Raw genomic sequence first — 13,520 nt, forward strand, 5'->3', positions numbered from 1 at the left:
TTTTAGAACGCTTGCACGTCACTGCTGTGTTCCACAAAGCAATTACATTATCGATTATTCTTCCGTGTACACTTATGAATTCACATAGCTAACGCATGCCATGCATTAATATTAATTATGTTGAAGTAAAACGTTTAATAAATATTTTAGAGAACGTGAACACGGTGCTCCTTTACTGATTTTGTAGGATGGGTTACGCAAGTGTTTAAGACGATTATTCAAAGAAAAACGACAACAAAGATGTATTTGTTTTTTAAATACTGATCTATAATTTCTCACTTCACTGCGGCACATTTTTAACAAAACATGACACAATACATTGATACACAACCAAGTCACCAATCTAGTCACCATCTGTTAATTCCCCAATACTCAATCAAATAATTTCAAGTCATTTCTTCGGTTTAGACAACCTGCTGGCATTACAGTGACGATCAACACCGTGTAACAGCACTGCGATTTAATATTAGCATCAGGCGTTTGTTGCCAAAACCTTTTAGTATTCAGTTAAATCACTCTGGATAAGCATGTCTTCTAACAAACTGCAGAATAAATCTTAGTGTAAGTGCAAGTTCAGTGCTGATATGGAATTCTTCACCAGAACCATAAACACTTTAAATGAAAAATATAAGCTTAATTAATGAAAAGTATTCACTCTGCACAAAAATATCAGCTCTGGTACTACAACTTGTTTCAGTCTCAATTGTACACTTTGTTATGTGCAATATTACAAAAAACCACATATAAAGAACCACATACAGAGGACAATACATTCACTAAAACAGAATCTGTAGATGTCTATGTACTATTACACAACATTGACTATTTTGGTCCTTGATAAGTAGGACAAAGGAAGTAAAAGCAGAAATTGTGCTTGAGATACACCCTTCATACTGTTAATGTAGAATTATAAAATGAGTATTAGGCTGAATACTTGGTTCAGAGTAATGGGCATTCACTTGGTGACTGTTTGACACCTTCCAAATATTGCCTGAATAAATTTTCAAACATCCTCTTTTATCAGTAATATTCACAAGAATTTTGAGCTCCAATTAAAACAACTTGCTGACAGAATCACGATAAATTCCTTTTTTCCCCCACAAATCAATGTGTCTCCATTAAAGGTGCAGCAATTCTTTTTCAGGACAACCCTCATCTGATTCCATTGACTATGTACAAACACAACACACATTACAGAGAAAAACAAACAATTTCCTCCACCGAACAACCAATATTTTATCATATATGCTATACTAAAAGCACCAAAGATTGCTGGATTGACAACTTTTACGGTTTCATTCTATACCTAGTGCTGGTCTTTGGCAAATGGTATGCAGCCAATTTGCTAAAAGAAACATAAAGCTCTACAGGGTTCCGCTAAGAAAAATGTGTAATTACAGTGGATACTGCATATAAAAACAGGAAAAATAGAATTTAGTGTAAATGCGCAAAGGAACAATGCGTAGCTACAACGGTAACTTATAATTATGCTATCACTGTCAAAGTTTGTACCCTCCAAGCAAACAATAAAAAAGAAATACTGCATTACTGATTTCACTAATACAATTCCGTAAAAAAATGTAAACAATACTTTTTTTTTTGCTAATTATGATACAAATGCATATGGATATGGTGCTTGCTTGTTTCTTAATAAAGATATAAGACTACGACAAATCACGTGATACATCGTAGCCCTGGACTCTCCCTATAAATGCATCAGTTCCCAGATGCTCTCCCGCCTAGCCCCAGAGTGTCGGGCTGCATCTCGACCCCCGTTAGGAGCTCATGGCGTCCTGGAAGCCCCACACCTCCAGCAGGGCGATCTGGAAGTTCTCGGTGCACAGCGGCGGATTGTCGAACGTAGTGCAGTGCGCGGTGCGGCCGTGGTTCAGCTCTGCGTCAATGTACAAGGCGTTGCCGTCGCCCCCTCCTGGTCAGAGAGAAATAGCGGGAATGACTGGGAGGCGCACGCGTACGAATCATACTTTCCTCACTCCCACGACAGTGAGCAGTTACATTTGAAAGTCACACTCTTGAAGAAGCCTTCCATATGTGGGCAGTAATTAGGGCCCGGCAAGGAGGCCATTTCCTCCTTCGTTATCCATATTACGTAATTAAGACTGCAGAAGAGCAGGATGCCCAGAGGCCCTTCAGAGAGCTGCTGCAGAACACACCGTCTCCTCGCACTCACCCACTATGATGGACTCCATGTTTCCGGCCATGAACATGGAGGTGTTCCTGGAGTTGAGGTGGAAGTGTCGCGCGGAGAGGAAGGGCGAGAGGCGGTCGGAGGGGTCGGCCCCGGACTCGGCCACGGGGAGGGCGCTTGTGGCGGAGTTTTGGGGCTGGGCGGGCGCCCCATCCTCCGAGGACTCCTCGCTTTTGGCCTGGATGGCAGAGGCCAGCTCGGGGTGCCGTATCACCACCCACTCGTACCTCTCCATCTCGGGCTTCAGCTGCATGGCCAGAGCGACACATTAACCCCATTTAGGGCTTTCAAAGGAAAGAACAAAGGAAAAGGCCTGCGACACCCACCGGGAGCACAAGTAAAACAAAGGACCCATATTTGGCTGATGATGTCATAGACTCCGCCCACTCCTGCTTTCTCCATCTCCCGAATTATAAACGATAAAGGCAGAGAGGGTGATGTCATTGCGCTGGGCTTGGGTCTGTCTCTGTCTGGTTGCCTGGAGCCCATGTCAGGTGTCAGGTGTAGAGCAGCTCAGGTAACTGCATGTAAGGGGCTCAGGTTACGGGTTTAGTTGAGTTCTAGTTGTTGGTGGCTGCAGCGCGAGGGCATTAGCACACAGCACAAGCTGAATGATTCATGCAGGGCATGGAAAAATGGCTAAACCCGCAGCTTTTCTGCAACTGCTTTAAACATTCTTACCAGACGTTTTTCAGACAAACATATGTAGGATTATTAAATAAGAATGCACTGATGAACAACACTTCTTAGATTTTCATGATTTATATTAAGCCACTGATGTGACATTAAAAACACATTAAGAAATCTACTAAAATCCAGAAAAAAACTGGCACTTTCCTGACTGCAAAATCAACTTGCATATATTTCAACTCAACACAATTCTGAAAAAAATCGTCATCATCACAAACACCTGACACAAGATGAAGACCTAAGCAAATGGCGCCCTCTGGTGACCACACTCACTCATTACTCTTAAATATTTCTTGCCTGGTAACAAATACAAAGAATCAGGAACTATAAATTGTGTATTATCAGGTGAGATATATTCAGTGACATATCCGTTAATATAAATATATCAAATAAAGCTTGATTCATTTAACTAATCTTCAAATCATATATTTTTATGATTTTGTTGCGCTCTTTAACACCAGCAATACAATTCCCATCACGCGTTTCACCAACATCTCACAGACATCACAAACAAAGACTTTGCAATGAACTCTGGGAGCCCGAGGCATGGAAATGGAGCAAGGGCAGTGAACAACGCATTTGCCAAGACAATGACAAGTTACAGACACTGTGAACAGCAATATACATACACTCTGGAATGCAGATGTTCCTAATTACATCATCAGGCATAACTTTTAGAAGCGATAAATTATAAAGCATGCTCTGGGTGTTCGTATTCCCATCTACAGAAAGTAAAAATGTACATTTCTGAAAATACACAACACAGCACTGAAATCAGGGAATTGCAGGTGGAATTTTCATTTGACAGTAGTTATGGTGTGTGGACTTTCACTAAAGGAATACGAGACGAATAGAAACCAGACAATCTGTGGGCATTCCCAGGCTGCAGAGACGCAGTAAACTCACCCTGAACACGAAGCACTCCCCTGTCCCGAAGAAGCTGAGCTTGCTCCCGCCCCGCTTGCGCTCCTCCCAGTCGGTTGACAGATAGGCGCCGCACACCTGGGCACAGGCAGCGCAGGGTGAAATCACATTACAGCAGGCTCCGCACCAGGGCCTGTCAAACACAGCTCCGGACATGTTCACCCAGACAAGACAAGCCCACAATGCGGTTCGCCCAAAGAATGAAGCAGGTGGAAACTGGGACCGGTCCCATGGGATATGGGATAGCACCGTGGAGGTGAGTGGAGGAGAGGATTAAAGGAATTTTTCATAAAAGGAAGAGTGAGAAATACAGGTGAAATGACGCTGCTCTATATTTATTGATTTAGCTTAATGAGGGGCCCCAGTGTGTATGAAGCAGGTCACTGACGGGCCCCAGTGTGTGTAGGAGGCCAGTGAGGGGCCCCAGTGTGTGTAGCAGCTCAGCCCCAGCGTATGTGAACAGGGGCCCAGCCTGCTGTACCTCTGCATCTGTGGTCTTGATGAGCAGCAGAGTGGGTTCATAGCCTTCACAGTGCGAGTAGAACCTGCCAGGAGACAGACACAGCCTTTAGAATCTTGTAGACTCGATGAAAACCAGCTGGTCGATTCTAGACAGCCACACCAGCATGGTATTTTGCTTTCTTCAGAGACATTCTTAAAAGAAAATAAAAAGGACTGCTCAATTATTTCACGACTCATGTTTAGGGAAATTAGGCCTTATTATCATAGTAAAATGCGATGAAACCACCTTAAACATGGTGCAGACCTTTAATGAGCCACTTTTTAAATCAGAAATGCTCCAATCCATCTGACTCCTAGTAAAGAAAACCTACAAGAACTCAATGTACATATTTATTTGTTTCTGCATCTAAAGGTGAGGCACATTTGAAAATAAAAACCAGCAAATGGTCGCAACAAACATATGTGCATATGCCGTATTCTTCTTCAGTCATGTCTTTATCATAAATATATGGCCATTTTAACTGTTGACTATCATCCTAACTTTGTTTTAGGTCAGGCCCTACTTGTAAAGGAAATTTTGATCAATAGGTTCCTCCTGGTTAAAATAAGATAAATAAAAAATGAATGTCTAAATAAAAAAATAAAAAAGGGGCATCATGTATCGTGTTCAATCCAGAACCCACCCACCCACGGTTGGGACCAGAAGGCAAAACAACCATAAAGAACCACAGAAGCATTTTCCATTTGGCGTCTAACTGCTTTTATGATCGTTAGTGTACTTTGTACAGATTTCACTGCAAGCTTCAGCTGGAGAGGGGAAAGCCACAGCAGAGGACAATAACAATGAACCTCAGCTTGGTCCCGTGGTTTTGCCCCGCCCCTCGGGTGGTACCTGTTGAGGCTGCAGCCGTGGTTGGCTGTGGTGAAGAGGAGCTGGGGCTGGCACAGGGCAAAGCGCTCTGGGATCCAGGACCAGATGTCCCGCATCTCCTTAGCGCTGACAATCTCGGAGGAGAAGTTCTCCGCGTTCACCGCCAGCTGCACGTTCCGCCTACAGATGACACACAGCAAGGAAGAGGGTGGGGGAAGAAGGGGATTGGTCAGTGCCACCCACAATCTGAGCCCAGTCAACATTAAATTACAGTGGCTGCCCAATGCCTTTACAAAACAGATCTGCACTGAGGTGCTGATGCTGGATGTAACGTACAATCAGTAAATTATGCAAACATGACATCACAGCTCTAGCCCATAACTAAGCTTTGTTAATATAAATCAGGGGTCCTCAATCTTATCCAGAAAGTGCCGGTGTGGGTGCAGGCTCTCTTTCCAACCAAGCAGTTACACACCTGATTCCACTAATCAAGGTCCTTAGACTCTAGTGGTTGATCAGTAGAATCAGGTGTGTAACTGCTTGGTTGGAATGAAAGCCTGCACCCACACCGGCCCTTTCTGGATAAGATTGAGGACCCCTGATATAAATACTGACAAAAACAAAACACTGAAGCAGCGAGAGCCAACCGGTCCACTAAAGCTCATTGCTGTATTCAGCTTTAGCTTGAAAAGGTTGAGGTGGTGGTGTTCAAAGACACAGGCTTTGCATTCAGTACGGCTCCAGCCATCAAAATCTCTGTTAATGCAGTTCAGCTAATGAACAGCTGCTGCCTCCCAGAGCCTCGAGCAGGGACAGGCAATCTTGGTCCCGGAACACTGAAGATGTTTCTGGCTTTTATTCAGTCCAGCCCGTTATTACATAACTGGCTGAATTATTCCGCTAAAATAACGCAGGTGTCCGTGTTCCCAAGCTTCAAGCCACTCTATCTGTCAGACAGAGAGGTCTGGAAAATCTGAAACGACTGCCATCACAGGACAATCAATCCAATGATGCAATTCAGGGAAGAGAACTGAAAGCCAGACACATACGCAGCAGTTCCAGACCCTTCCCCTGCCTCCACAATAACTCGAAAATAAGTAGGAAATATATTAATATAGTTAGCATACTGCACAATCACAGTCTGGAAAATGATCGGTGTACATTTTTAAAATGCACAATTTACACGGTCAAAGTGAAGCCCTGGTAGTAAAAAACAAAAAAGTGAAAGGCAACAACAAAATGACAATAAAGGGAATGATATTGGATACATCACATGACCTAAACAGGGGAGAGTAGAACTTGGGAGTTTGTACAAAAGAATGACCACAACTTTTTCTATTAATTATCCAACAGCACAAAGGACACAGGAGTTAAGACTGATGTTAAAAATGGTATAAAAGGAGAAATTAAGCAAATATATGCTATTTCACTTTTCAGTATTTTTTGCAAAAAAATTTTTTTTAAATCCCTCAATGCAACTAGATTATGACTATTTTTGTACAATTACAGTATGGTAAATGTTATACATATAAACTTGGCACATCTCACAGTACAGCCCTTGGGAAAACCAAGTTTGAGAACTGAAAATAAGAGCGCTGGAGAATTATTTCACAATACTGTGCAAATTTGCTTGTGCAATGTTTTTGATGTTGGAGGTAGGACATAGAGAGCTGACCTTTCAGAGTTTCAATTTGTTTTGCTTATTAAATCACCAACAAGCGCCTAAAGAGCACTGTCATCATATAGCTTTCAGCCTTCACTACCAGCTTGCAAAAATCAGCAAGTCTTCATGGCACCTTCTAGAGGTTAGCCATTTTTTTAAAAAAAGGAAAAATAATGAAGAAACATTACAATTACAACAAGATTCCAGAACATTCTATGTTTGGCTCTCTAAAAATAAATGCAGTGCTCTGGCTAATGAAAAAAAGTACAATATATGACCAAAAGTATCTGGACACCCCTTGGTCTGGGGCTGCTTTTTGTGGTTTGGGCTAGGCCCCTTAGTTCCAGTGAAGGCAAATCTTAATGCTACAGCATACAATGACATTATAGATGATTCTGTGCTACCCCAATAGTCTGGGGGAGGCCCTTTCCTGTTTCAGCATGGCAATGCCCCCGGGCACACAGCGAGGCCTATATAGAAATGGTTTTGTCAAGAATAGAGTGGAACAACTTGACTGGCCTGCACAGTGTGCTGCTGACTTCAAGCCTAATTGCCCAATCAGTGCCTGACCTCACTAATGCTCTTGGGGCTAAATGGAAACAAATTCTTGCCGCAATGTTCCAGGGTCTCGTATAAAGCCTCCCAGAAGAGTGGAGGTCGTTATAGCAGCAAAGGGTGGACCAACTCCATATTAATACCCATAATTTTGGATGAGATGTTGGATGTCAGGTGTCCACATACTTTTGCCATGTAGTGTATATAGCCTAAATTACATACGCATCTTGAATTCTAGCAAGGGCAAATTAATTCCATGACACAAACTGTGATGCTTGAAGTAGATTTCTCAACTATGGCCTGGTAAAGTGTCACCATGGAAGATTCCAAATAAGTCATTAGGACAGAGCTTGCTGGCCTAAGTGAACAGAAGCACAAGAACAGAAGAGACCTACCTCCTGTGAAGACCAAACACATGGCAGGAGATGAGATGAGAAGTGAGCACAGGAATGAAGGTGGAGAGACAGACAGTGGTGGCAGATGGGAAGAAGGCACAGGAGATCAATCGGAAGAGAGACAGAGAGCAAGATGTGAGAGAAATCTACGGCACGGTGAAAGCAACAGGCTTGTGCGCCAGCAGACAGCACTCTGAGCTCACACAGATGGAACACATGGATGCAGTTGGATTAACAGGCATTCCTCGGACATGTGGTCAAAGGATGTTGTTTTCCTACGCACATTTTCCAGGGTGAATCACAGAGAAAATGTCAGTTCGAGAATTCACAACCACTCTCTCCCATACCACTTCATGTAGCCTCTGGAGCTGAGCCCTTTGACACCCTGTTGGTGCCCTGTTGTTGACCTGTTGACACCCTGTTGATGCCCTGTTGACACCCTGTCAATGCCCTGTTGACACCCTGCTGATGCCCAGTTGACAGTCTGTCGATACACTGTTGTTGCCCTGTTGATGCCCAGTTGACACCCTGTTGTTGCCCTGTTGACACCCTGTTGATGCCCTGTTGATGCCCTGTTGATGCCCTGTTGTTACCCTGTTGATGCCCAGTTGACAGTCTGTCGATACTGTGTAAATGCCCTGTTGACACCCTGTTGATGCCATGTTGTTGCCCTGTTGGTGCCCTGTTGACACCCTGTTGATGCCATGTTGTTGCCCTGTTGATGCCCTGTTGACACCCTGTTGATGCCATGTTGTTGCCCTGTTGACACCCTGTCAATGCCCTGTTGACACCCTGTTGATGCCCCGTTGTTGCCCTGTTGACACCTTGTCAATGCCCTGTTGACACCCTGTTGATTCCCCGTTGTTGCCCTGTTGACACCCTGTCAATGCCCTGTTGACACCCTGTTGATGCCATGTTGTTGCCCTGTTGACACCCTGTCAATGCCCTGTTGTTGCCATGTTGATGCCCCGTTGATGCCCTCTTGACACCCTGTCGAATCTCCGTCAATGTACCTTCTCTGTTTGACGGTGATGCCCTTCTGCTGCAGGGACTTCTCGTTGGTGAGCTGCAGCAGCGTGATCTGCTTGCGGCTGAAGAGGCGGATGGCGAAGGCCTTCTCCAGCAGCTTGTCCGGGGAAACGAAGGAGCCGACACCCTGGACGAAGGCCTGGATGCTCCCCCGGACCCCCGCCGTGTCCTGGCCGGAAGACAGCTGCTGGCCGGCCTTCTGCTTGCGGTAGAACTTGAGGAGGGCCAGGGCCACGCGGTATAGCACCTTGTAGCCCTCCACCAGGAAGATGTCCAGCACCCTGGCCGCGTGGGAGAAGGGCAGGTCTCCCAGCACCCAGCTCATCCAGTCGGAGTAGACCTCCAGCACATCCTGCGCAGTGGCCACTATCAGCTTGTGCGCTGCGGGGCAGTACTTGTTGGCCAGGTCACCGAAGGTCATGCAGGACGACTCGTAGGCCAGGAAGGTCTGGTCCAGCATGCGGCGGCCCGGCTCGTTGCAGGCCAGCAGGCGGCACACCTGCTCGAAGCAGTGCGCCTCGTCGGGGCTGAAGTGCAGCAGCAGGGCCGTCACCGCGGGCAACGCCGGGCAGTGCGAGATGTCCGGGAACTGGCTGGCCACGCACGACATTATCTTGTGGGCCGCCCCCACCCCCTCCGCCTTCAGGCAGTACTTGGGCACGGGGGTGCCATCTACAATCTCCGGCAAGGGGATGCTGGTGGGGGCCTTCTTGCCGGCGACGCTGTCCACAATGTCGCGGTAAACGGCGGCGTCGGGCGTGACGGTGCGACACGGCACAGCCTTGATCAGCTGCTGGTAGACCTGGGCCCGCAGCTTGTGGTTCTTGGACCAGTAGCCCTGCCTGGCCAGCCTCTTCAGCTCGCGCGGGTCCCTGCAGTCCAGCTTGCTTGGCTCGCCGCTCTTGGCCAGATCGCCCATCTGGTCCCAGTCCACAAAGCGCCCATAGTCCTCCTCAGACATGGCCCAGGGCTCCCAGATGAGAGTGCGGGGAGACGGGGAGCCGCAGAAAATCTGCCCGTTTACCACAGATATGTTTTGAGGTTGATTATGAGCCGCACATGATGTTCACTGAAAGAGAGAGAGAAAATTGTTGTTGAGAAGCTGTTAGAGTTTGAACAGAGGCTTAGACTCTCATTTGAGAATAATCCCATGACCTACAGAAGTGCAGATACACACCAGAACACCAAATCACTTCAATCAATAGACATCAATAGACACAGGATGCAAGCTGCCACAAGCAGAACAGAACTTAACCATCTTGCAGATGACATCTCAAGTAACCTTTGCACTGGTGAAACACTCTCTCCTTTAGAAAAACATATTATCAACCATAAAATTTAATCTGAGACCCAATGCAAGAATTCTCCACAATTACATCATCGTAAGACACTGGTTAACAATTAACTTTGCTCCAACTCCAATGAGAGATATCACTTAGATGTTACTCATTGTCAGTGGTTGATTTTTAAACACTTCTGGAGGTCACTGCCTTCCAAACTGTATTTGGGGCGAACAACTGCGCTTTCAACGCAGAACCCAAAAAAAGAAAACCCAAAACAAAGGTCTTATGTAATACTTCTTAAAGCTTTATGATGAAACAATTGTTCTGCCTACACCTTTTTCTGGCACAACACAACTGCTTGAACAGTAACAGTCTCCCAATCACATACGTCTTGTTCTACTTTCCCTGCAGCCCAGTGACTTCTAATTCAGGACTTCCTGTTGGCCCCTGAGACCGACTGTCCCCATCCAGCCTCTGCCCCCAGAATGCACCCAATCTGCTCAAACCAGTTCCCCGCTGGGCCTGAGCCCAATGCCACCTGCAGCCTTCCCCCAACACACGGTCAACTACCGTGCATGTGCAACAGGCTACATGCGATAAGCTGCAGTCAAACAGCATTAGCCAATTATTCTAATTGGGCTAGATTTTTACAACTCCGCCACTGGTCAGAACACAACTGTGTGGGTCCAGGACATGCACATACGTAGGTCTTTAAAATACTGTGAAAAACACACACATTCATTTAAAAAAGACTCCAGATTCAAGAGTTGTGGAATGTGAAACATCAATAATTAATTCCATGCGGGCCCTTTCAAACGTACACCAGCATGTGCTGTTCAAGTCTGAGTGAGAGCACTCTGCATGTTGTAAAGCAGGATAGCATGTTCCTGTTTATACAGAACACAAATTATAAATGAGGCAAATTTTTTTATCATTGTGGTAAAACCAGTTTTCAAACTGAAATCTGCCAGAAGGGCAGAAAGGGACTTTAGTTCGGCTGAGGAATCCATAGCAGCCTACATGTGGGATGAAGGAATCAATTAGGCCTAAATGCAAATAAAATAAAACAAAGTTGTTCGCTTTCTTACATTTCTTGCATTACAGGATAACACTGAAAAGCATACATACATTGTCACATCTGTCATACACATGAGTGTACAATATAAGTCAGGAATCCCGATAGGTTTGTTTCTGTCCAACACTTCATCGTTCTCTCAAAAGGTCTTGTTTTCCCTTAACAAACTTGCTGAGTCTTTTTTTTGACAAAAGATGGACAGTATCAAAGCACGGGATAAGGACTATCAGTACTGTGAAGAAAGAACCTAGATTCCCGAGTTCTGTGTGACGTTTACATCAGTGGACATGAAAGCTACTTTGTATCTTGTTTTGAGTTCTTGCTTTTATTACTTATATAAGCCGTCTTTGTTCAACCAGACACAAAAGGATGTGGATTCAGGTTTTCTAGTTGACAGGTTTTCTAGTTCTCGGCACAAAAGGAGGCATGTAAAGTTTTTTCATCTATAATGAATTTATGAGTTAACTACAGTGATCCGCGTTGAAATGCAGAGTACAGACATACACTTAAAATATCGATGAATGACAGATAAAATCTCAGCATCTGTAAGTGAAAACAAACTATGATAGCCAGTAGTCGATTAGCCAGTAGCCAGTATTAACCAAAAATTACGCGAAGTAGTCAATATAACCTTTGTTCGCTACCTAGAACCCCTGACGTTTCATGCTTATACACCTTAGCTACATAGCTAATGACGGTTACTCTCCCCAAATCGACTGAATCCGACGTTCATCCAAAACGAATAAAAACTTATTTCATACATATTCCTATGGATCGCTGATGTATGTACACTGCCAGACATGCCATGCATGCAGAGATATACATGCACACCGACGTTTTCAGTTAATGTCAAAACATTACGTTCAGCTACAGTGGTAGCAAAGTACCAGATGCTATGCATGGTAAAATGGTAACAAACGGTTCCATCACAACGACAAGAACAACATATTTATATTCCATGACAGTAATACGGTAACACTATATTGGAAATTTAAATGAAGACAGCATTACACGAAATGCTTCCTACCTGCACAGATGTCTCTCGCGATTTGGATCTCATTTCAGAGTACCGGACATGCGCATTGGGACTTTCCTTATTTGGCGGGGCCTCCCTTCCGAGCGTGCGCGTTGCTTTGCGCCCACTGACACACTATCGCCAGAAATAGGCTAGGGTAAATCAGGCGTTGTTGCAATAGAGATATCTGAATGACCAATCTAGCTGCAGAATATACTAAATCACTTGCGCAAATTATAGCTACTTGAGTTCGTGTCAACACAAAAACGTGCATTATCACATGCAGTCGTCATGATAATGATAAACTTAAAATAATACGAACATCAATAAACCCGCTATTGTCATTAGGGAAATAAGCACGTGGGTTACTCTTTTCGCCATATTTCAGAAACTTAGTTGTTTTTTATTTTATTCTTTTTTTTACAGGACTTAGCTATAACTGAATTGTACAGGATTTGTTTACAGCACTGTCAAAGGTAGGAGAGATGGACCGGAACGCTGGCAATCTAACAGCACCCTCCTTTGTCCACCAAAGACACCGGAAACAACAGGCGAAACACATGACAGCTATTACGGTTAATTTAATTCATCCGTCATTACGCACTCTATTTCTGGTTCCCGCTTGTTTGGTTTAGATTTTTACCTAAGTAATGGCTGCCTGTTCACATATTCCTTTGGTGTTTCTTGTTGTAACAATTTTAGATCTGTACATAGCAATGGCAGAGTTTGCGATAGCTCAGCGATTACATTTTGGTATTGGTGTCCATCATGTAGGCTATTTATAGTTTTCCATTTACCACCTGACCAAGCTACAGACTCACTGTCTGGTTTCCATCTGTCCTGCAGCTGTACTGTAGGCCTACTGTAAATCATTGCACTGCTGTGTGCAAGCACAAAGACCCAAAAGCAAAGGCCATTTATGAATGTGATCACACTTTCAAAGCATATGTATTATTCCTGTGTATCTGGATGATGAGGTGTCTTCACTGCAACAGTACACCATGTGGAGGGGGGAACTGTGATAATAGGTTAATGGGAAGGGGGCGATTGGTGGGGACAAATGGGTTAACAGGCTTTAGTTTAGACGTATTGCTGAAGCTTTCTGGGGTTTAAGCTCATCAAATCCTTCCTTCCTCTGTGCCATGACATCACCAGGACATCTCGCCCCCCCCCCCCCATCTGTCAGGAAAAATCAGTTCAGCTCCTGATCCCTGTTTTTAAAAGGTGATTACTTGTACTGTTGTCTTGGTTATTTCTATAGTATCACTGCATAAAGGGTTTTAGGAAAATATGAGATAGGGTAACCTAATTATATTTTACTCACTATCAATACTTTTTAAATTTAAGGT

At 44.5% G+C, this 13,520-nt stretch overlaps 1 protein-coding gene across 1 annotated transcript; it reads right to left on the reverse strand.

Moving 5' to 3' along the window:
• Nucleotides 1–245: 245 nt before the first annotated feature.
• tbc1d24 (TBC1 domain family, member 24) lies at nucleotides 246–12,349 on the reverse strand. The gene is made up of 7 exons (XM_035406284.1): nucleotides 12,184–12,349; nucleotides 8,783–9,867; nucleotides 5,178–5,336; nucleotides 4,305–4,368; nucleotides 3,806–3,901; nucleotides 2,192–2,456; nucleotides 246–1,930 (listed from the first exon to the last, which is right to left on the reverse strand). The coding sequence occupies exons 2-7, from the start codon at nucleotides 9,757–9,759 to the stop codon at nucleotides 1,776–1,778; spliced, it is 1,716 nt and encodes a 571-aa protein (XP_035262175.1). The 5' UTR covers nucleotides 9,760–9,867; nucleotides 12,184–12,349; the 3' UTR covers nucleotides 246–1,775.
• Between the last annotated feature and the right edge of the window lie 1,171 nt (nucleotides 12,350–13,520).

This window comes from Anguilla anguilla, chromosome 2 (genome assembly GCF_013347855.1).
Source record: "Anguilla anguilla isolate fAngAng1 chromosome 2, fAngAng1.pri, whole genome shotgun sequence".
Taxonomy (NCBI): Eukaryota; Metazoa; Chordata; class Actinopteri; order Anguilliformes; family Anguillidae; genus Anguilla; species Anguilla anguilla.